The 24163-nt window shown below is 30.7% G+C and overlaps 1 protein-coding gene and 1 long non-coding RNA gene across 3 annotated transcripts; one reads left to right on the forward strand and one right to left on the reverse strand.

Annotated features, from left to right (window-relative positions):
- Positions 1–225: 225 nt before the first annotated feature.
- On the reverse strand, positions 226–10094 carry LOC114944197 (uncharacterized). The gene is given in 4 exon segments (XM_085480287.1): positions 226–1906; positions 1908–3552; positions 3554–4630; positions 9757–10094. Coding segments are annotated over 4 exon segments (4020 nt in total). The 5' UTR covers positions 9834–10094; the 3' UTR covers positions 226–685.
- Positions 10095–10099: 5 nt separating this feature from the next.
- On the forward strand, positions 10100–11530 carry LOC146724253 (uncharacterized). Of its 2 annotated transcripts, none has more exons than XR_014924157.1 (4): positions 10100–10552; positions 10643–10702; positions 11326–11368; positions 11457–11530. It is a non-coding gene; the product is annotated as an uncharacterized LOC146724253 (long non-coding RNA). The 2 variants fall into 2 exon arrangements; XR_014924156.1 differs by having other exon boundaries at positions 10101–10552; positions 11326–11374.
- The last annotated feature ends 12633 nt before the right edge of the window (positions 11531–24163 follow it).

Below are 24163 nucleotides of genomic sequence, written 5' to 3' on the forward strand. Positions count from 1 at the left end.
TTTTTATAAAATTACAAGTTATATAAAATGGGACATCCTATTTAAATATCCTATATATATATATATCCTATATATATATATATATATATATGTATATATAGGATATATATTTAAATAGAATGTCCCATTTTATATAACTTGTAATTTTATAAAAAATAATTATATATACACATTGTTACACATCATCTTATACGCATATATTTGCGTATAATGTCGATGATAAGAATATAAATATAAATGTGTTTTTTTTTACTTTATTTGAACACAATTTATTGTTCACTTTGACATACATAATATGTATATGTGTTTCTATATTTATATTTATATGATGAAAAGGTACAAGTGTCTGTACAATTTCTTTTAGACACTAAAAAACATGATATAAAATGTACTTCTAATTTAATTTTTTGTTGCTCTCTTATTTACACCTTTTAGTATAAAGCTTTTTCACCACGACAAGGTAGGTGTAAATCGAGAAAGAATTTTTGTTTCATTTTACAGGGAGAAGAGACAAGTGCTGATATTTATAGCAATATTGACATTTATGTATTATTTGCAAAATCGATATATATATAATTTCGATATATACAAAAACATGCACCTCTTTATGTATATATCGTTAGATATAAATACATAAAATTTGTGTTATATTTATTTGAGGCATCTTTTCCTAAAGATTCTTTTTTTAGAATTTTGGAAAAGGCGACAGTTTATTTTCTTCGATAATGTAAAGAAAATGTTGCCTCATATTATCAATACGATTCGAATATGTCATATTACAAGGATTTTCTCCTAAAGCTATAGTTGTAGCGAAAGCTGCAGCATAAATTCCACAACATGTGCCATCAGGTTGTTTTTGAACCTTTTCAAATATAATATCATTTGCACTTATTTGTGGATAACGACGATGAATGTAATTTTTTTCTTTAGGCACCAATTTATTGTATGTACAATCGGGTAGACTGTCATACACTCGAAGCTTGGTGCCGTCAAAAAATATACATCGCCAATGATTACTGCAATTTCCTCCAATAATTTGTAAGCTTTTGTCGCTACGACTTGCTTCAATTAAATGAGAATATTCTAAATATAACACACTTTGTGTTTCAAAAGGACATGTATTTTTTACGACGCGCAAGAATTTGTCCAATGAATCGTCGTTTATTAGACTATCCACAGGTAATACATTTTTCTCTATTTCACTATCAGATATAGGACGATTATCGAGAAAATTTTTTTGTCGTGCCATATCGTTTTCAGTTAGTTCTTTTTTATTTTGTGAGTAACTATTTACAATAGCGCAATCGTCATCTTGTTCCGCACTTATAACAGTAACAGGAGTGACAGTTGCTTTCATAGATAAACTATTATATTCGCAACATTGACTTTCTTTGATAATATTTTTGTTTTCTGTATTACATTGTCGACAACTATTTAATTTTTTTACCCCTTTTTGAGCTTCTATTATATAATCTGGATTTCTAATAGGCATATGTCTATTATGCCGACTATCCAAGATTTCTGGCAGCATGCAATTATAATAGAAATTTGTTAAAAAGGGTAGCATTTTATTACTCCAAAAATCATTATCCTTTATAACACGTATTATTTTTAAGCTTTTTGGCGTCCACATAGTAAAAACACAATATTCTCGCCGCGTTATATTTAACTGGCCTTGAATTTGATAGAAATATTTATGATTTTTATTTATTTGTTCTGAATTTTTCTTATCAAAGATGTTCTTTAGTGGAGTCATCTTTATAGCTTCTTCAGCTGTTAAGTTCTTAGCTGAGTGCGGACATTTTATTTCTACCAGACCGTCTTCATCTATAAGTCCATCTGGAGAAGCACCCAAGTATGGATGTTCAATATCAATGAATAATCCACAAGGTTTAATCTCTTTTTTTTAGTATTTCGACTAATTCTTTTCTCGCAATTGGTTCTTTTTCGCGACCATATTTTATTGCCTCGGTTTCAATAGCAGAAGGATATAAAATATTTTTCACAGGCAATGCGCAAGACGTTTTCATTCTTTTACAACATACGGTTCCAAAATTAGATGCCGTTAACATTTTACGTCTCAATTGTAGCCATTGTTGTGATTCATTTTGTTTTGTAGTGTCGCGTTCAATTTTTTGCCAATTTTTTGCATTTTCGGACAATTTTTTAAAATGATTTTGTCGAAATTGCTCGATTACATCGGACGGTAGATCCGGTTTTTGCGAGTGTGGACCATAATAAGAGTCTGTTCCCGATTTTTGTTTGAATTTTTTTGATCTTCCTTCTATTTGTCGATACTCTTTATTTTTCTCTAATTTTTCTCTTCGGCGCTTCTCCAACTTCTCGACAATAGGCGGAACAGTCTTATTCATGCTTTTATGTACTTCTGTAATTACTTGTTGCGTATTAAATTGCAAAACTGCCCCCGCAACTCTAGCATTGTAACCACCTTTTTTATTAACAAGAATACGTTTGCCGCCAATTTGTGCGCAGATCGACGAATTAAATGACTCTGTAATGTTATTCGTATAATTTAACAATAAGCTGTCAGAGTAACCACTTATATACTCGACAGCTTCTTCTATTTCTAAATAGAGACCATGTGATTTTAAAGAATCTATATAATTTTCTTCTCCATCGCAAGTCTCTTTGCCACGTTCTTTGCATTGCTTGTGATCGCCAAAAACATGCCTAGGAATGTTTAAAATATCTGTTTGTAATTCCATAGCCTGACGATGTTGAGGTTGCCGTTCTTGTCTTCGTAGAGCGGCTGCCTCAGTTATTTCCTTTCGTATTTCTAAAATTTTGTTTTTTATTACATTTCGCACTTGTATTAAGCCAGGCCGTCTGGATGTTTTTGGCCGAGTTTTCTCTGCTACAGTTTTAATTTTTTTACATAAATTACGTAGCAGATGATTCGTGCATTCTATTTTGGTAACTGTTATCATATGTTCTCCGTATGGATTATTATTTTTAATACTTTGGTATACGCTACTGTCACCGTCAGCAACAAGCGTTTTAAAAATTAGACCATGCATTTCGAGGCTACAATTAAAACCTTTTGCAATGGCATCGCTCTCCATTTTTGTGGAGCTTACGTTGCGATCAAAATTTTTATAGCAATTGTGAGTTTTCGGCTCGATACCTCTTCGCTCTGCCATATCGCATATTATGCAATATTTATTTTTAACACCGACGTAGAGAACCTTTCTCGTGCGGTAACCAATTATGGCTCCAATACCGGCAGGAGAGTCGTACGTGGTACCATACGATCTTTTCATCCAACTACCATCCGCTACAACTGTTATATACGGAATACCGTTTATAACTTCGTTGTTATCAAGAGCGATTTTTTTTTCAATTTCACCAGCCGTTTTCATATTTTCTATAGATGTGTTTACAAACTCGTCGACTAATTTGTCTCTACTCTTGATGTACATTGGCTCGGACATGCTAGGAACATTCATGACTGCAAGCTGCTTTTCCAGCTGGGCATAACCAGTTCCCACAGTAAGTGTTCCTGCTACAGCAGCCGTATTAATGTCCATTATCCGGTTTTGTGGGTTCTGACCAAATGCTGGCTTTTGTTTTGCACATTTTACATTGGAAGAACAGCTGGGTTTTCAACCCACATTTTTCAGACTTTATAAGTAACAAATTTTCAATTGACGAGCAGTCCAGTGCTTTATTATGTCTGTCAAAGATTCTGTGCAGCTCAGTCCATATAAAAGAGAAGTCCATAATGCGACGGCCTGCAGGCAAATTTTCTTTGATATCATCTTTATCAATAGAGCTCTTTTTAATTTTTTCTATAACATAATATTTGTCATCTTCGACACCATTTTCTACATTGCATATATCTGTATTTGACTCTAGACATCGCATTACTTGAATATTAGAATCCATTGTATCGGTAAATGATTCTACCGATTTTTCAAAATCAATGGATTTATCATAATGCATGCTTTTGGAGTCATTGGAATCATCAATATACATGCTTTCGAAACATTTATCTATGCCAAGTTTAACATTTTGCTTTACAGAATACATAGCTGTATTTGACTTCTGATACAGCATTGATTGGATTTTCGAATCCGTCGTATCGGGAAATAATTCTTCCGATTCGACGGATTCGCTAGTATCCTCAACGCTTCTCGAGTCAATTAACTTTTCGTTATCGTCGAAAAGACGAATATCTTGTTCGACATACATGCATGTATTTGACTCGAGACACTGCATTGTTTTGATATTTGAATCCGTCGTATCGGGAAATAATTCTTCCGATTTGTTTAAATCGACGGATTCGCTAGTATCCTCAACGCTTCTCGAGTCAATTAACTTTTCGTTATCGTCGAAAAGACGAATATCTTGTTCGACATACATGCATGTATTTGACTCGAGACACTGCATTGTTTTGATATTTGAATACGTCATATCGGGAAATAATTCATCCGATGTTTTAAAGTCGACGGATTCCATACTAACATCTTCAATGCTTCTCGAGTCTAATTTATTAGCTAATCGAACATCTTGTTCGACATTATACATACCTGTATCACTTACAATTTGACACATCTCCGACAAGTTTTTTACGTCTTGCTTTGTCTTCTCACTGATAAGTAACTGTCGCCTGCAAGAAAACATTTATTGATAAGTATTTTGTTAAATATTATTATAAAAATTATAAAAAAATATTTATAAATATTTTTGAAAACAAAATCTTTTAAAAATAAATCTTTATTTTAATTAAAAATAAATGTGAGACGACCCAACTGGCTTAAATTAATTCTTATTATTATTAGTTTGATGCCATGTACAAGAAAAGACAACGTTTCGACCTTAGGTTTAGGTCCTTATCAAGTCTAAAATTAATATTAAAAAATACAATAGATGTACATACAAGAATTTTGATTTTTAAGAAAGTAAAGCGCAAACCAAGATTATAATAACAATTTAAACGTACCTTACAAATTCTTTAGTGCAATATATAATTAATTTTTTTCATTTTACATATTTCAATATAAATACTGTGTCACGTAAACGTTCAGTATGGATGGTAAAGACGAACTAAATTAAACAGCTTTGATTATTCTATCATAGATCGGATTCAAATTCTCTGTGTCTTTCTGTAGGTTGATCGTGTTATTAAATTTTTTTATAAAAAACATTTCAGCAATCTCTCTTTTCCTAGTGTTTGTTTCTCGATGTAAAATATTTAAGTTTGTCCATTTAAAGTCATGCGAAAAATCATTTCTATGTTTGCTTATAACATTTTGATTGCTGACATGCATTTTTATATTATTCATATGTTCTTTAATCCGAGTATTAAGGTGTCTTTTAGTTTGTCCGATGTATGTGGCGTCACAGTCATTGCAGTCAACTTTATAAACTATCTCGGTCATATCGGCTTTAGGTAATTTGTCTTTTCGGGGTTTAATATAAAAATGCATGTCAGCAATCAAAATGTTATAAGCAAACATAGAAATGATTTTTCGCATGACTTTAAATGGACAAACTTAAATATTTTACATCGAGAAACAAACACTAGGAAAAGAGAGATTGCTGAAATGTTTTTTATAAAAAAATTTAATAACACGATCAACCTACAGAAAGACACAGAGAATTTGAATCCGATCTATGATAGAATAATCAAAGCTGTTTAATTTAGTTCGTCTTTACCATCCATACTGAACGTTTACGTGACACAGTATTTATATTGAAATATGTAAAATGAAAAAAATTAATTATATATTGCACTAAAGAATTTGTAAGGTACGTTTAAATTGTTATTATAATCTTGGTTTGCGCTTTACTTTCTTAAAAATCAAAATTCTTGTATGTACATCTATTGTATTTTTTAATGTTAATTTTAGACTTGATAAGGACCTAAACCTAAGGTCGAAACGTTGTCTTTTCTTGTACATGGCATCAAACTAATAATAATAAGAATTAATTTAAGCCAGTTGGGTCGTCTCACATTTATTTTTAATTTTATTCATCACTGGCGATACAAGATATCTACTATTAACTTTATTTTAATGTACAATTAAAAATAAATTATTAATTATAAAATTATGTATTACTGAAAAAATAGATAGCTAACAATATAAATACTACTACTGTAGCGCACATGCAAACCACATCTAATGTAAAATTGTAATTGTAATTGTGTAATATTTTTTTTAATTATCAGCACACGAATAGATCGCCTCTGGATTTAATATAACCAGCACACGAATAGACCGCCTCTGGATTTTATATAATCCAGCCCACGAAAAGATCGCCTCTGGATCAAATTTTGTATAACCAGGACACACATGTAAATCGTTTCTAATCTAGAAAGTTACCAGCACACGAATAGATCGCCTCTGGATTTAATATAACCAGCACACGAATTGATCGCCTCTGGATTTAATATAACCAGCACACGAATTGATCGCCTCTGGATTTAATATAACCAGCACACGAATTGATCGCCTCTGGATTTAATATAACCAGCACACGAATAGACCGCCTCTGGATTTTATATAACCAGCCCACGAAAAGATCGCCTCTGGTGCTAACAACTGTAATAATAAAAGTATAATACTCTTTATATTACTACTACTACTACTACTACTACTACTACTACTACTACTACTACCACCACTACCACCACTACCACCACTACCACCACTACCACCACTACCACCACTACCACCACTACCACCACTACCACCACTACCACCACTACCACCACTACTCTGTAAATTTAGTATATATATTGTATAAAGTAATTTATTTTCAAAGATTTTGTTTTCAAGATAGATAACAAAATAAAAATAAACAGATTTTTTTATTTATACTTTTACGGTATTATTATATTATTTTTTTCTTGGTAATAACTAATTTCTTTACAAGTATTAAAATAAAAATATTTTGTAGTATATCCTTCTCAATATAACAAAATAGCAATATTTACAATATTAAAAATAGGCTTTTAGCAACATTTTAAATTGTCTCAGAATTCACTCATGGATATAACATTTCAAGAACAAGTTGTCAATTACTCTGTATCTAAAAATTATACAAAAAGTATTTTTTATACTTTGGTAAAAAAATTAGTACAGTTCGTACTAGTAAAGTATATAAAAATTAAAAATATGAAAAAATTTTTTTAAATAAAATTTATTATTTTATTATTTTTTATTTATTTTTATTTGAAATAAAAATGTTTAAAAAATGTAAGTAAAAAACAATTTAAATATAATTTCTAATAATAATTTATAATAATTTTTAAAATTAATTTAACAAATTTGTAATTAAAAAATGTTAACAAATAATATATAAAATATTATTTAATTGTTATTATATATAAAATTATTGTAAAACAGAACAAAAAAATTTCCACAATTTTTATACAGCGTATCTCAAAATATCAAAACTTTGGGTGTGTAAAGAAAATGGAGAAAATATTATATTTCAGATTTACTCATTTATGCTGTGTTGTAGAAAATCACCAAAAAAATATTAGTTTATTCAACATTTGAATGTACGCGATATATTGTCACCAGTCTAATGAATTCACATGTACATTTTTGAAGAGTAATAACTGTAATATAATTTGTAAGAAAACAACAGAGATGTAAATATAAACAAATAAAAGTAAGCAGGTTACTATCTTGCATTTATTTATAATTTTATAATTTTATTTTAGGAAACTTTCTTTTTTTCTATAACGTATTTTATTTAATAATAATGCAAACAAAAAATATGGTACAGAAATTTAAAGCAGTAATAAAATATATCAAAAAATATCATAAAATAAACATTGCAAAATATAAAATTAGAGCAAATTAAAAATCTTTGAAGTAAAATAAGATAGAGCCGTGATAACAAAATTATTGTATGGTTTTTTTTGTTTGCGTTTATTTTATTCTCTTTTTATTTAAAATTAGTCTGTTACTCATTAGAAGTGTACAAGTAAATTAATAATACATGTAACAATATGTACATATTTGAATGAATTTACCAACATGGCTTTATTTTCTTTAAAATAAAGCAAAAATGAGCAAAGTTCATAGCTGGGTAAGCATGCTATTATAAAAGTGTCCCCAACGAGTTTCGTAATGACATTTGGCCTGTCTTTTTCTAACTGTAAAAAACACAATTTTTCCAAAAGTTTTGCTCCCTAACTCTATAATTTCCTGAGAGAAGGTTATTTTTATTTTAATTCTTTTTTCTATCGCAAATATTTTACATCATCACATAAATTTTTTGCAGAATCAACCAAAGACACTAAAAAAAATTTTTTTTGGTTTCTCGAATAAATACTCGATAAATTTAAATAAAATAAAGAAATGGCCTTTTCAGAATGTTTCTTTCGAGGTTCAATAACCAAACTTTTACAGAATATTCTTTTTTTTATGTCTGAATACTTTCAAAGTTTTCAATTTTTTTCAAGTTGTTGGAATATCTTAAAAAAAATAAAAACTATTTTTTAGCATTATATTCAAAAATTTAAAAGAGCTAATTTCTTCTCATATAGAAATTTACTTTTCGATTACATCTTTGTAAAAGTTGCTGTAATTTTTGTATAAACATAATTTTATATTTTTTATGTATGATCAAAACTATAATTGTTATAAGAAAAATAAATAATGTTTGGAAATAATGCAAAAAAAGTAATTTTTATTTTTTTTTAAATGATGCACCAACTCGAAAAATTTGAAACAATTTGAGAGTATTGAGACAAAGACAAAATATTCTGTAAAAGTTTTGTGATTGAACCTCGAAAGGAACGTACTGAAAAGGCCATTTCTTTATTTTATTTAAAATTTTTAATTGAGTTCTTATTCGAGAATAAAAAAAATTTTTTTGGTGTCTTTGGTTTATTAGAATTTAGCAAAAAATTGATGTGTGATAATGTAAAATATTTGCGATAGAGAAAAGAAATAAAAATAACCTTTTCTCTGGACATTATAGAGTTAGGGAGCAAAACTAGGAAAAATTGTTTTTTATAGTTAGAAAATGACAGGCCAAATGTCATTTATAAACTAGTTGGGGGCACTATGCTTGCCCGGCTATATCTTTTGCAACAATTATAAAATTTTTTTTTATTCTTTATGCACTCAAAGCTTGGAATACGTTGGGATACTCTGTTTGGGTTCGGCAAAGTAAATCTAAGACGTTGCAGACGTCTCTTTCTTTACTCTATTTTTGTTCTATTACAATACACTGATTGGAAAATTTCAGGCCACAGTATTTTTAAGTGTAATTCTACTTTTAGTCTATTTATCTATAATTATATATAATTATATTGTAAGTTTAATTTATTTTCATTAAAATTTAAAAAACTGTAAGGTACAATATAATTGGGTTATAAAATTATGATACGCCTTGTTTTACGAATTTAGTTTAAAATATTTTTTTCAAAATCGCATTATTCATGAAATATTCCACCTTTTTTGGACTTCTGGTCACTCTGTATAAATCTAATGTAAGAAAAAAATTATTAAAAATATTTTTTTTTTTCAAAGTATTTTTTACATCACTAATAAATTTATATATAATAAATAACAGAATGAGTCAAAAGAGCATCCAGACGTTTCAGATTGCTTCGCCGAACCCAAGTTCTATACAGGATGTCTGAAAATTCGCGGAACACTCGAGAAGGTAGAGAATGATACAGAACTTTTCTGTTCAGATAACACTCTCTACCTTCCCAGGGTGTTCTGCGAATTTTCGGACACCTAAATTTAAAATGGTGTTACTAACCTTTTCATCCATCCTTTCTTTCGCGACATCCTGCGGCGAGTGAGAGGCAAATGTGTTTTGTCGTATTTTCTTCCCATCACTTTTATAATATATTCTTCTTTTACTTGTATACACTCTTCTAAACACTTCTATACACTTACTACTATAAACACTATACAGCTTTCACTACACGTATATACACAGTCTGTCTAGACTCAACGTGTGTAAGTCAGCTGTTATCTCGCGCTATTACTGCAAGCCGCGTACAGATAGCAGTACACAATGCGCGCAAGTGTAGGTATGTACCAGCCCGGTCATACGCGCAATAGACGTTTTTGGCGCGTAAGCAAAATAACTTATTTTATTTTTCTCCCGATTGCTGCCAACCGTAGGTTGGCGAAAAGAGAGGAAGTATGCGTTTCATCGAGCCCGGATCGGTCGTGACCTTAATTCTCGATAACTACTGCATAGTTTTATATCAACTTTGGAACATAAGTTTCTTATTAATCAAGGAAGGTTTAAAGCGTATTATTATCGTTATTTATTCTATTAATAAAAAGTGAAAAATGAGTATTATTTCGTCAATACGGTCTCTCATTGGCTGCTGTGTGAACCTAAGAGGAAAAATGATTCACCAATGAGATTCGTTGTAGTATCCGGATAGGGAATGTTGGTGACATTGGTATATACATCTCGAAGTAATAATGACGGGACTGATAGGATAGGTTAGCTGTCACCTGTTGCGTGTTATTGTCAACAACAATATTAAGTGAAGTGTATTATTATGGATATATCTCAAGAAGATATAAATAAAGGAGTAAGTTTCTTCTTTTATATTTATTGTTTTTTTCTTTATTTAGGATATTGTTAATTATTATTTATTTATTGTTTCTTTATTTATATGTAGGAAGAAGATACTCGCTTGGAGATATCTGAAGAAGAAAACATTATTAATAATAGAAAACGAGTAAGTCTTGTTATTAATAATTAATAAAAATATATAATATAATTAATAATATAATTAATCTGTTGTAGTCATAACATGGCTATATGAATTTATATTTGTCTGTGTAGCCACTTATTTGCTATTAAATTTGCTACGTAGCCACATTGCTATAAATATCCACATATATAATTGTATAAATGTATATAGTTATTTTTTCTCTTATTTGTATATTATATAATAATTATATAATTAATTAAAAATATGTATACAAATATATTTATAGTTATACAAAGATATTAGCGCACCAATAATTATGGCAATGCAGACAAATATATTAACTTACATAGCCAATTATCTACTACAAAAGATTATTCACATATGTAATAATAATTAAGGCTATACAAATATATAAACTTACTTGTGATTACATAATGTATAAACTTATATAGCCATAAGAAAGTTAATATATTTGTCGAAGCCATAATTATAACTGCGTACAAGTTATATTACGTATTTGATATAAGATATTGTTGTCATCTGTCTTTGTCATCTGTCTCTCTCTATCTATCAATCTATCTATCTAGCTATTTTTTTTTATTTATCTCTCTATTTATATTATATTATATTAATTAAAAAAATTGTAGCAGAAAAATATTTGGGAAGAATATAGAACATTGCAGTCACATGGTGAGTGTATGTGTCTTTATTATTATTATTATTATATTATATACATTGTAATATATATATTACATAATAAAAACTTTTACATGTGTAGGATGAAGAAGCAGAGAGACAAAAGAATGAAGAAACAGCATAAGAACAGCAATAAATTAGAAAATAAATAAAAAAAAAAAATAAAAAAATTAGAAAATAAAAAATAAAAAATAAAAAACAATTAAAAAAAAAAATAAAAAATAAAAAACAATTAAAAAAAAAAAAAAAAAAAAAAATTAAAAAAAAAAATAAAAAAAAAAAAAATAAAAAAGAAAAAAAAAAAAATAGAAAATAATAAAATTTTTTACAAAAAAAAAACTCCCGACTGCTGCCAACAAAGTTTTAATGTTTAAATTAGAAAATAAATAAAAAAAAAAATAAAAAAATTAGAAAATAAAAAATAAAAAATAAAAAACAATTAGAAATAAATAAAAAATAAAAAACAAAATTAAAGTAAAAAACAAAACAAAAATTAAAAATAATAAAAGAACAAAAAAATTATAAGTATAAAAAATAAGCTTGTAAAAGTTGGAAATAATCACACATAAATAAAGTCTGTTGTTTATTATATAATTTTTCTTATTTAAATTTATTGTTATCATACATATTTAGCGCTATATAATTTACAAAAATTTCAGATTTTTGAATTCAAAAAATTTTTTTAATTATAATTATTATTATTAATTCTACAATTTACAAGAGCAGTCGGGAGACGCCGCGCTAAATTTGAGACATATACGCACGCGCACGTTTTATGTAATAAATAGACACAAACACAAATATCGATACTCAACGGACGTACTCACACACTCATACACATGTACGCGCACGAAGTCACGCGCGCACGTACGCACATATGTACGCACTCATGCGCGCAAACACGCGCATACGAACATATGAATACCCGCATTCATACACATACTGACATGCACTCACATACGCACACACGCATATGTATACTGACGCTGCGGAACACACACTTAGCGCGGCGTCTCCCGACTGCTCTTGTAAATTGTAGAATTAATAATAATAATTATAATTAAAAAAATTTTTTGAATTCAAAAATCTGAAATTTTTGTAAATTATATAGCGCTAAATATGTATGATAACAATAAATTTAAATAAGAAAAATTATATAATAAACAACAGACTTTATTTATGTGTGATTATTTCCAACTTTTACAAGCTTATTTTTTATACTTATAATTTTTTTGTTCTTTTATTATTTTTAATTTTTGTTTTGTTTTTTACTTTAATTTTGTTTTTTATTTTTTATTTATTTCTAATTGTTTTTTATTTTTTATTTTTTATTTTCTAATTTTTTTATTATTTTTTTTCGTATATATGTAGATCTGTTTATATATTCACGACGAAAAAGACATTGATTTGTAAGAAATGTTTATACGTAAACTCGCTATTAGACATAATTATTTATACATATAATTATCATATGTATTTTTATTTGATTCACGTTTTTTTTAAACCGTTTGTATATACATAAAGTGATTAGTGGTATTTAATTTTAGCTAAATACTTATCACATAGATATAATAATATTGTCAAAGGTGAACTAAATATTTAGAAGAACGTTTTGAATTACAACACATTTATACCTAAAAAACTGCAAACTGTATGTACATGTATATTTGTCTATAAGTAAACATCTTTTTTATGATGAATATAAAGGAATAAAAATTGCATGCCGAGTAAAAAAATTTCATGCAATATAAAAAAATATGAAAAAATAATTTTCTAAAACATTTGAAAAATGACTTCGAGACATAAAACAAAATTGATGCAAATTATATCGTGACATAATAAAAATTTTTGTCCCAACATTATTCATCAAATTATTATTATGTTTGACATAATTATAATTTCTACAGAATCAATCAGAAACTTTTATATTGAATGATTTTTTACTCTGCCTACTATTTTTATTTCTTTATATTATTAAAAAGACGTTTATTTATTTTATAAACGTTTTCTAAAATATAGTTCACATCTTCGACAAGAACATATTTATATATATACATCAGTGCTCGGAATTATCTCAGCATTTCAGCCGATTCTCGTATGTCAACGCCTCCTTTTCTCCCTTTGCCGCGCGCGCTGCAGCCGCTAGGACGAGCGCGGCCGAGCCTCAGGAGCGGTACTATCCAATTATGATACGATCTTTCTCCCTTGATTTTTAAAATTTCAAAAAATGTATTAAACATAATTTTTTTTATTTTTACATTATACGTAGAAATATTTCAATATATTTTCATGTGAGGTATTATTGCTGACGTGTTTTTTTAGAGTGGTATCCCCTAGTAGGCCTATTCCACTGTAGAGAAAAAAATAGAGAGGAGAATTTATGATTAAACAATAAAAATATAAAAATATAAACATAAATTTATGATTAAAAAATACTTTTGCCATGCTTCATCAAACGGTATATAATCATAATAATAATATTATATAAAAAAAATTATGTTTAATACATTTTTTGAAATTTTAAAAATCAAGGGAGAAAGATCGTATCATAATTGGATAGTACCGTTCCTGAGGCTCAGCCGCGCTCGTCCTAGCGGCTGCAGCGCGCGCGGCAAAGGGAGAAAAGGTGGCGTCGACATACGAAAATCGGCTGAAATGCTGAGATAATTCCGAGCACTGATATACATATATATATATATATATATATATATGATAAATATTTATGTAATAAAGTACACACAAATATTATTTTATAATAGAGATATAAACGTTTAAAAAAAATTAAAATCTTTCAATAAAGATGTTTCAAATTAAAATATATATAGTAATTATTTCTATTAATCGTTGTGTATCATATCAAGTTTACGTGTATACATTATTTAAAAGAAAACCTATTTTTCATAAATATTGATGGATTTATTTATTTTTATCATTTAAAAAAAATATACGCGTGAGAGGGGCGAATATGATATCTCGCCAATCAAATCGGGTTTTCCAACCATTGAAAGAAGATAGAAAAAAATGGTTACGCTCTCTCTCTTTCTCTCTTTCTCTCTCTCTCTCTCTCCCTCTCTTTCTCTCTCCTAATTTATCGAGCAATTATACACACATATACACGTTTAAAATATATAAATATATGTAAAAAAAATTTATTTTAATTTTTTTATACGAATATATGAGTAAACGTGAAACAAATCTGTAGCACGTTTCGTCGCTAAGTTTCAAAGAATAATTGTATTCAATTGTTATTGAGTAATTAAAATTGCCAGAACATAATAACACACACAGTGCGGTATTTATTTAAGAATAATTGAGAATTTTTATTACGACATTTTTATTGGGATATAATTTCACTCAATTGTAACTATGTTGTAGCATAATAATGATTTGTTGAATTACACGTCGGGACATAATGAAAAATTTGATGAATTCTTTTCAGGAATATTACTAATTTGTTGAAATTAGTGAATTAAAACTATGTCGTCACACTAAAAAATTTGGAATTATTATTATGCCTCGATATGTAATAAACCAAATTATTATTGTCTCGACATAATTTGTTTATAACAATAATGGAGTAAAATTATTTTTAGGAACTTTATAAATCGAATTTTTTTTAAGTCAGATTATTGTTTCACGTTTACACATATTTGTATAAAAATAAAATCAAAGCAAACTTTCATACATATATTTATATACTTTACACATGTATATGTGTGTACAGTAGCTCGAGAAATTTGAGAGAGAGACAGAGAGAGAAAGAAAGAAAGAGAGCGTAGCAACATAAAAATCTTGATTAGGGAAAAGCCAACTACGCTCGTCGAAGAAATGTCACATTCGTCCGCTGCCCACATGACGAAGAAACCATGTGTACATACATATACTGCTCGGCGGCTCGACGTTCAGGTAGAAGAGCGCAGACAAGAATCTGCTATCTCTTTCTTTCTCGAGACATATACCTAACGTCTCAAGAATCATGTAAGCGCCGGCACCTGTCTTTTAGCTCTCACGTAACAATGTAAAAATTATAAGTAGATATCAATGTAATTACATATGTCTAATGTTATATCATGAATATGATAATTTTATCCTTTATATTGAAAGTTCTTATTTCTCCTGTATTTCATCGGTTGCATGAAACATTTTCTTCAAGATCATTTTGCTTCGAAAATATTTTTTAAAAATAGAACATACTTAAAAATCATATGTATAATATTATACACACACACACACACACACACACACACACACACACACATATATATATATATATATATATGTATGTGTGTGTGTGTATAATATTATACATATAATTTTTTAAGTATCTTCTATTTTTAAAAAATATTTTTGAAGCAAAATGATCTTGAAGAAAATGTTTCATGCAACCGATGAAATACAGGAGAAATAAGAACTTTCAATATAAAGGATAAAATTATCATATTCATGATATAACATTAGACATATGTAATTACATTGATATCTACTTATAATTTTTACATTATTTATCCTATATATACGTACATTGTACCAAACATTTTTATGAATATATATATATATATATATATATATATATATTTTTTACGAATGATTATCAAGAATATTTTGTTTTGGGGATATATATATATATATATATATATATCCCCAAAACAAAATATTCTTGAAAATCATTCGTAAAAAATATATATATATATATATTCATAAAAATGTTTGGTGCAATGTACGTATATATAGGATAAATAAATGGATAAATTGTTATAACATTATACATATATACAGGATGTCCGGTAACTAACGGACCAACGATTACAAATGGATTCTTTGGTCAATTTGGGAACGATTTTTCCTCAGCGAAAATGTCGAAAAAGGTCATCATTTTTTACAACTTTCCAATATTTGTCATTATGTATCTTTATAACTAAGCCTCAAATTAAAATTTTATTATAGTAAATTCTATCTAAAATTAACTGAAGAATGTAATTATGTTAGACTTTTAACTCCAAAACGTTTAGTTTTCAAAAAACCCATTTTTTTCAATCGCTTATAACTCTAAAATTATTGACTTCTCAACATTTTTGCTAAGGAAAAATCGTCTCCAAATTGGCCAGAGAATCCGCCCTTAATCATTGGTCCGTTAGTTACCGGACACCCTGTATAATAACAAGATGTACTCTACTTATAATTTCATTTTTACGTGAGAGATAAAACAGGCGCCAGCGCTAACATGACTCGAGAAAGAAAGAGACAGTAGATGATATATCTGTCCTCTTCTACTACTCGAAGTCGAACGCCAGAAGCACGTGCGCGCACGCTGTTGTTTTCGTGTCGCTGCTTGCAAACCTACACACGTATATACGTATGTACACATACATAGTCGCACTTGTGTGCTGTTTACGCCGCTCATTTGTTTCGTCGTTTCGTCCAGTTTCGTTTTTGTAGCAGTCGTCCTGGTCGTCCAGTTGCGTCGCGTCGTTGTCTTGTGCGAATCGTGTTGAGTCGTGCTCGTGTCTCGTGTCGATCAGTCGGATCAGATGTGCAGCAAAGATGCAGAAATCATCGCACGCTACAAGAAGAAGTAGTAAGTAGAAATATATTTTTTTATTACGTATCAGGCATATAGAATAATGTTTCGAATTTTCGAACGATCGGAATATTAGGAGACGCGGTAGTGTCTCCGGCCATGTTCAAACCCTAAAAGACCTTAAAAGACACTACAAGTCTACTTATCCTGCACCATCAAAGTCCATTTTTTGGGGGTGTAGAACTACTAAAATATAAAAAATTTTGAATTGCACGTAATATAACCTGAAAGGCGGCATCGCCACGAGTAATTTGAGCCAAGAAAAAATAAAATCGGTCAAGCCGTTCTGGAGATACAAGTGGTCAAACAGTGACGTTTTTCATGAAAAATGAAGTAACGTCGTCTTCTTCTCTGTCCGCTGACGTCATCAGGATTATATATATATATAAATCTCTTCTCACCTTTCACTCACACCTCCCTCAACTTCCACCCACCCCTTTCCCTCCAACATCCCGCCTCCCGCCCCACCCCCACCCCCACTCCCACGCCCACTCCCACCCCTCTTTCGCCTCTTTCACCCTCTTTCGTCCTCTTTCACCCTCTTTCGTCCTCTTTCACCCTCTTTTGTCCTCTTTCATCACCCTCTTTCGTCCTCTTTCGCCCTCTTTCACCCTCTTTTGTCTTCTTTCACCATCTTTCGCCTCTTTCACCCTCTTTCGTCCTCTCTCACCCTCTTTCATTCTCTCTCACCCTCTTTCACCCTCTTTCATTCCCTCTCACCCCCTTTCGTCCTCTTTCACCTTCTTTCGTCCTCTCACCCTCTTTTGTCCTCTTTCACCCTCTTTCGTCCTACCTCACCCTCTTTCGTCCTTTCTCACCCTCTTTCACCCTCTTTCGTCCTCTTTCACCCTCTTTCATTCCCTCTCACCCTCTTTTGTCCTCTTTCACTCTCTTTCGTCCTCTTTTACCCTCTTTCGTCCTCTTTCACCCTCTTTCATTCTTTCTCACCCTCTTTCGTCCTCTCCTCACCCTTTTTCATTCTCTCTCACCTTCTTTCACCCTGTTTCGTCTTCTTTCACCCTCTTTCATTCCCTCTCACCCTCTTTCGTCCTCTTTCACCCTCTTTCGTCCTCTTCCACTCTCTTTCGTCCTCTCTCACCCTCTTTCATTCTTTCTCACCCTCTTTCACCCTCTTTCGTCCTCTTTCACCTTCTTTCACTCTCTTTCGTCCTCTCTCACCCTCTTTCATTCTTTCTCACCCTCTTTCGCCCTCTCTCATCCTCTTTCGACCTCTTTCACACTCTTTCGTCCTCTCTCACCCTCTTTCGTCCTCTTTCACCCTCTTTCGTTCTCTCTCACCCTCTTTCGTCCTCTTTCACCCTCTTTCGTCCTCTCTCACCCTCTCTCACCTCTTTCACCCTCGTACGTCCTTTCTCACCCTTTTTCGTTCTCTTTCACCCTCTTTCGCCTATCTCGTCTTCTCTTACCCTCATTCGTCCTCTCTCACCCTATCTCCAAAAAATCATAAAAATGAAAAGGTCAAGCCATGTTCAAAAGAAGGTCCTCAAAAATTTAAACCTAGTCTGTACAATGAAAAATAATTACTCGTAATTCCAGAGTTCCAATTTGTTAATATCGAATAATGTATTTGTTTCAAGTAATGGCAGTAGAGTCAAATACATACCTACGTATATGCAGTTTTTGCTGTTAATTGTACTTGAACGAAAAAAATAATTAAATGATTTAAATATAGCACATTTTAAATCAAGAAACTTATATAATCGAACTCTGTTTAGGAAACGTAGAACATTTCATTTGCCTCTGCCTTTACAAGAAACATTGGATAAGGTATGTCCTCCGGAAGATCCTATAAATTTGAATCACGAGTTGCACATTCTCGTTCGAGGTATACCCAAGAAATCTAAAGTGGTTTGGGAAAATTTGGTAGATATTAATAAAATGTATAAGGCTTTACAATGGTTGAAAGAAAATAATCCTCATTACTCAAAAATTCGTCTTCCAGCGTCATCTGATGATCTATTAAAGGATAAGTTGCAGGAAACAGAATATAGGATTGTCGATGAGGAAAGCGACAATGACGAAATAAATGAGGTGGTTGAGGAATTACCAGCATTGAATTTGTACAATGTACAGCAAAACAAAAACAATAATAATCAAACCGTTTTAAAACGTACGGCTTTTCTCACACAAATCACTGAACATTCGGATATTAACGATCAGTATACAATATACCCAATACACGCGAAAAGAATCGATAACGAATCTGCATTGAAGCTTTATCAAATGGTGAAAATTGAAGATTTTCCAATGGATAATCGTTATAAATATCTGGATGTCATGTGTTTCCCTGATTTATATCCTGATGGTGTCAATGGACAACGAGAAGATAGAAACTTTGCATTGCCGGAATATTTATTTATTAGAACACGATTGATGAAACATAGTAGATTCAGGTTGAATCTGCAGTATCTGTTCTTCCTTCTCAATGATGCTAACTACCGACAGTTGAAAAGTGGTATCTATTATACGATGATGGTTACTAACCCACGAGAGAGATACACTGCTGGTAGATACTTGAACGAATTGAAAGGTTACCAATTAGAATCGAATTTAATGAGTATTTTCGCAAAATTGAGAAATACGGATCAATTTTGGCGACAACCGTCCAATAATGTAAAATGCATGACTTTGCATTACGGTCCAGCGACGTGGTTTTTGACTTTGAGTCCTAGTGAATGGAAATGGTCCGATTTGGGTAAATATTTACGAGATATGAATCCCGATAAAGAGAAGTTAGGCATCAGCGAACTAATCGCATACGATCCTGTAAGTACTTCTAGATTTATGTGCATAAAATTCAAAGCCATGATTGATTTTATTTGTTCGTCCGATAATCCAATAGGAAAGGTTATTCATTACTTCTGGCGACTGGAATATCAACGTAGAAGTATCCAGCACATGCATTGTATGATTTGGATAAAAGATGCTCCAGTATTAGGAAAATCGCCGGATGAAGAAGTTGCTACGTTTATTCAAAAATACGTAACGTGTGAAATTCCAGATGAAAATGTTTCGCCAACGTTGTACGATATGGTAATAAGTGATCAGAATCATAAACATAACTCGTATTGCATGCGTACGAAAAAAACGGAAACTAATATATACAGAAAGTGTCGGTTCGATTTTCCTCGGCCAGTTACTGAGAATTTCGTTTTAAGAGACGTTATCACTTCGATAGTCGGTAGAAAAAATTTACGCAGTAAGAGCAGATTGTACGATCTTCCTCGCAAGGAGTCGGAAAGGTTTATAAATGATTATAATCCGTCTATCAAATTAGCCTGGGAGGGAAATATGGACATACAATTTATTAGAGAAAAATCAGAGTTTTTAAACTCATATTTAACAAAATACACGACAAAGTCGGAAAAATGCAATACAGACTTTGAAGTGATAGATTCGAATAAGTCCTTGGCATCGAAACTGTGGAATTTTGCAATGCGTTCATTAAATAACAGAGAATGCGGTGCTTTAGAAGCTGCGGATACACTATTAGGGAATCCCTTGTACGGTACGGATAATGATACCATGGTCAAATGGATCGATGTTAATGAGGTGAGAAATAGAAAAGTTAAAACATTTAATGAAATTTAAGCTCTCGATGAAAATTCTACGAATATTTACTGTTCGTCACTCATCAATGATTACTATCCAAATAGACCTCAGGAATTAGAATCATTGAATTTGTACGATTTTGCCAGATTCTGGGAAATTACGAAACAGATGTCAAATAATGACGAAGTCAAGTGTTACAAACTGGCATCGGGTTTATTTTTAAAAAAACGAAAAAAGGGTTATTTAATTAACCATTATCGATTTAATATAAAAACTGAGCCCGAAAAATACTTTTACTCGCTGCTTCTGTTCAAACCATGGAGAGATTTGAGTGAACTCAAAGGTACATTCGAGACTTACACGGATGCCTTTAAGAATTCAGAGTCTGTTTTAACGAAGGCAATGAAATATCACGAAAGGCTCGAAGAAATACAGAAAGCTTTTGAGAACGTTGCTGAATTAATCGAGAAGCGCGAAAATGATCTGAAAACAGCAGACAGAGACAAATCCGATGACGATGAACTGGATTGTAATCCGATAGAAGCTGACGACGCGATGAAAGATCTGGAAGATTTTGGTAAGATTGACGACCCGATTGATTTATCGCAAATGATGTCGCAATTGAACAAAGACCAGAAAAGAGTCTTTGATGGAGTATGCCAAGTTTTACAAGATAAGAATCAGATTCTGCGACTGTACGTAAGTGGCGAGGGTGGTACAGGGAAAAGTTTTCTAATTGAAACGATTAAACATTGGATCAGAATAAATTTGGAAAAAACGACTGCCATATCTGCTCCCACGGGTATCGCAGCATTCAATATCGATGGCTTGACAATCCATAGAATGTTTCAACTACCGGTTAGTCATGAATCTACACCAAAATATACGCAATTGTCAGACATGGTCTTGAAAATTTTGAGAGACAAATTAAAGAATGTCGAATTATTTATAATCGAAGGAATTACATGTAACAATGCAATGATGGATTTAGGAACGACTGTATTCAGTGATGGTCAAGCCTATGTAGGTTTGTCACGAGTAAGTAAATTGGAAGGCCTACATTTGATAAATTTCAATCCAGCATCAGTTAAAGCAAACTCGAGAGCCATTGTAGAATCGACTGAGATCTATATTCAAATCTGAACTGCCACAAATCAATCCGTCCGAGAAAAAGGTTGTGAAAATGTACGATCGTCGATGGGATATCCTCTAATCTAATATCATTAATGATATGCAGAATTATGATTGTGAGGAACCAGAAAGTATAGTTACGTGGAAAATATATGGCCTTTGCAATAACGATGCTGTTTCGTGTTACGCTAATGTAATATTACAATGTGCGTTTCATTGCGTACGTATTAGGCAACAAATACTGAAAAATAAAGCATCGAATGCATTGATTGATGCTATCTGCGCGTATGGTGAACGTAAATATTGCAACATTCAAGCGGTTAGAAGATCTGTCGGAAAACGCTTCGAAGAACGAACACAACAAGATGTTTCGGAATTTTTTACGGCTCTAATGTCGACGTATTCCGACATCAATGATGTATTAAAACTCGAATTAAAGCACGTAACATGTTGCTCGAATGTCAAATGTAATTACAATGTAACTAAGCTGGAAAGCAGTAGTTTGTTAATATTACCTATACATTCGACATTAAAAAGGAAAAAAGGTGTCACTCTACAAAGTTTGATTAATGTAGAATTTTTTAAATGGGAAACGATAAACGGCAATTGTAACGAATGTAAGGGCACCGTGTTGAAAAAGAAAACCGTAATCGAATCAACTTTATCCGTCGTAGTAATACAGCTCAATTTATATACTTTTATAAACGGTGCTTCTAAAAAAATTATCAACAATCGAATGACCGCCGTGCCGACGAGTAATATCACGATTAATAAAAAAAAGTACAAGCTAATAAGCGCTATATTTCACGAAGGTGAAGAAATGAATCGTGGTCACTACACGTGTATGTTGAGAGCTGACACAAAATCGGAATGGTATTATTCTAATGATATGGAAGTGTTCAAGAAAAAATGGCCCAAAGGAGCACAAGGGGCATACATATTGTTCTTAGAACAGATTAAATAATGGCGCTGTATAAAGGCTGCCGTAAACGCTACATTAAAACATCAACTGTTCTAGCGCTGTATAAAAGTTGCCGTAAGCGCCAAAATAAAATATCGGCTGCTCTGGCGCTTTATAAAAGCTGCTGTAAGCGCTGCATTAAAACGAGTGCAATAAGTTTCTAATTTGACCTAGGCTTCATGACATTTCAAAAAGTATCATCAAGAAAAAAATTATCAGACAGAAATATGTATGTCGTGTTAAAATCGGAGAGACGAAGAAAAATATATGGTTGCGTTCTCACGAGACTGGGCGATGGAGGGGCCCATTCTTTATTTTCAATATTCATACAAGAATATAAATTCATTCTGTTGCAATTGAAATAAATGTGCAATGTATCGTTAAAAGTTATTACAATTATACAAACATTTACATATATGATTAAATAAAATATATATGTATACTATAATATAATTATATATTTTATATATGTACATATATACCATATATTTCAATTATTTTGGACTGTATTGCATAAATTGTTACTTATACAAAGTTATGTGATAAGAATCGAAAATACATATATTTGTGATACTTGAATTACTAGAAAGCTGCTCTATATATCTGTACTTTAAAAAGTAAGTGATATCCTAAAAAAATCATAAAAATGAAAAAGTCAGGCCATGTTCAAAAGAAGGTACTTAAAAATTTAAACGATCTAATAATAAATTATCACAAAAAGTAACTGATATGTTATTCAAGGTGCCAGTTCAAAGTGAACATACGTAAAGTGTATATTATCTAAATTTAGTAATAATATATTACCATGAAAAGTAACTGTGATATTTTATTCAAGGTGCAAGTTCACATTGAATATACATACATATAAGTAAAACTGATTACAATTTGATTCTAGAAAATAAGTGCGATATGTTATTCTTAGTGCACAAAATATAATAGTCGTTTATAGAGATTTGATTTGAAATTCATACTAGCCCGTACAATGAAAAATAATTGCTCGTAATTCCAGAGTACTAATTTGTTAATGACTCAGACAAATAACATGAAAAAATAACAAATTAGTACTCTGGAATTACGAGCAATTATTTTTCATTGTACGGGCTAGTATGAATTTCAAATCAAATCTCTATAAACGACTATTATATTTTGTGCACTAAGAATAACATATCGCACTTATTTTCTAGAATCAAATTGTAATCAGTTTTACTTATATGTATGTATATTCAATGTGAACTTGCACCTTGAATAAAATATTACAGTTACTTTTCATGATAATATATTATTACTAAATTTAGATAATATACACTTTACGTATGTTCACTTTGAACTGGCACCTTGAATAACATATCAGTTACTTTTCGTGATAATTTATTATTAGATCGTTTAAATTTTTGAGTACCTTCTTTTGAACATGGCCTGACCTTTTCATTTTATGATTTTTTTAGGATAATCTATTATCTACAATAACAAATTAATTATGAAAGCTATTTTCCTTAAATATAATATATATATATATATATATATATATATACATATATTTAATAAT

This window comes from Nylanderia fulva, unplaced genomic scaffold (assembly GCF_048542155.1).
Source record: "Nylanderia fulva isolate GAGA-0341 unplaced genomic scaffold, ASM4854215v1 Scaffold141, whole genome shotgun sequence".
In the NCBI taxonomy this organism is placed as follows: Eukaryota; Metazoa; Arthropoda; class Insecta; order Hymenoptera; family Formicidae; genus Nylanderia; species Nylanderia fulva.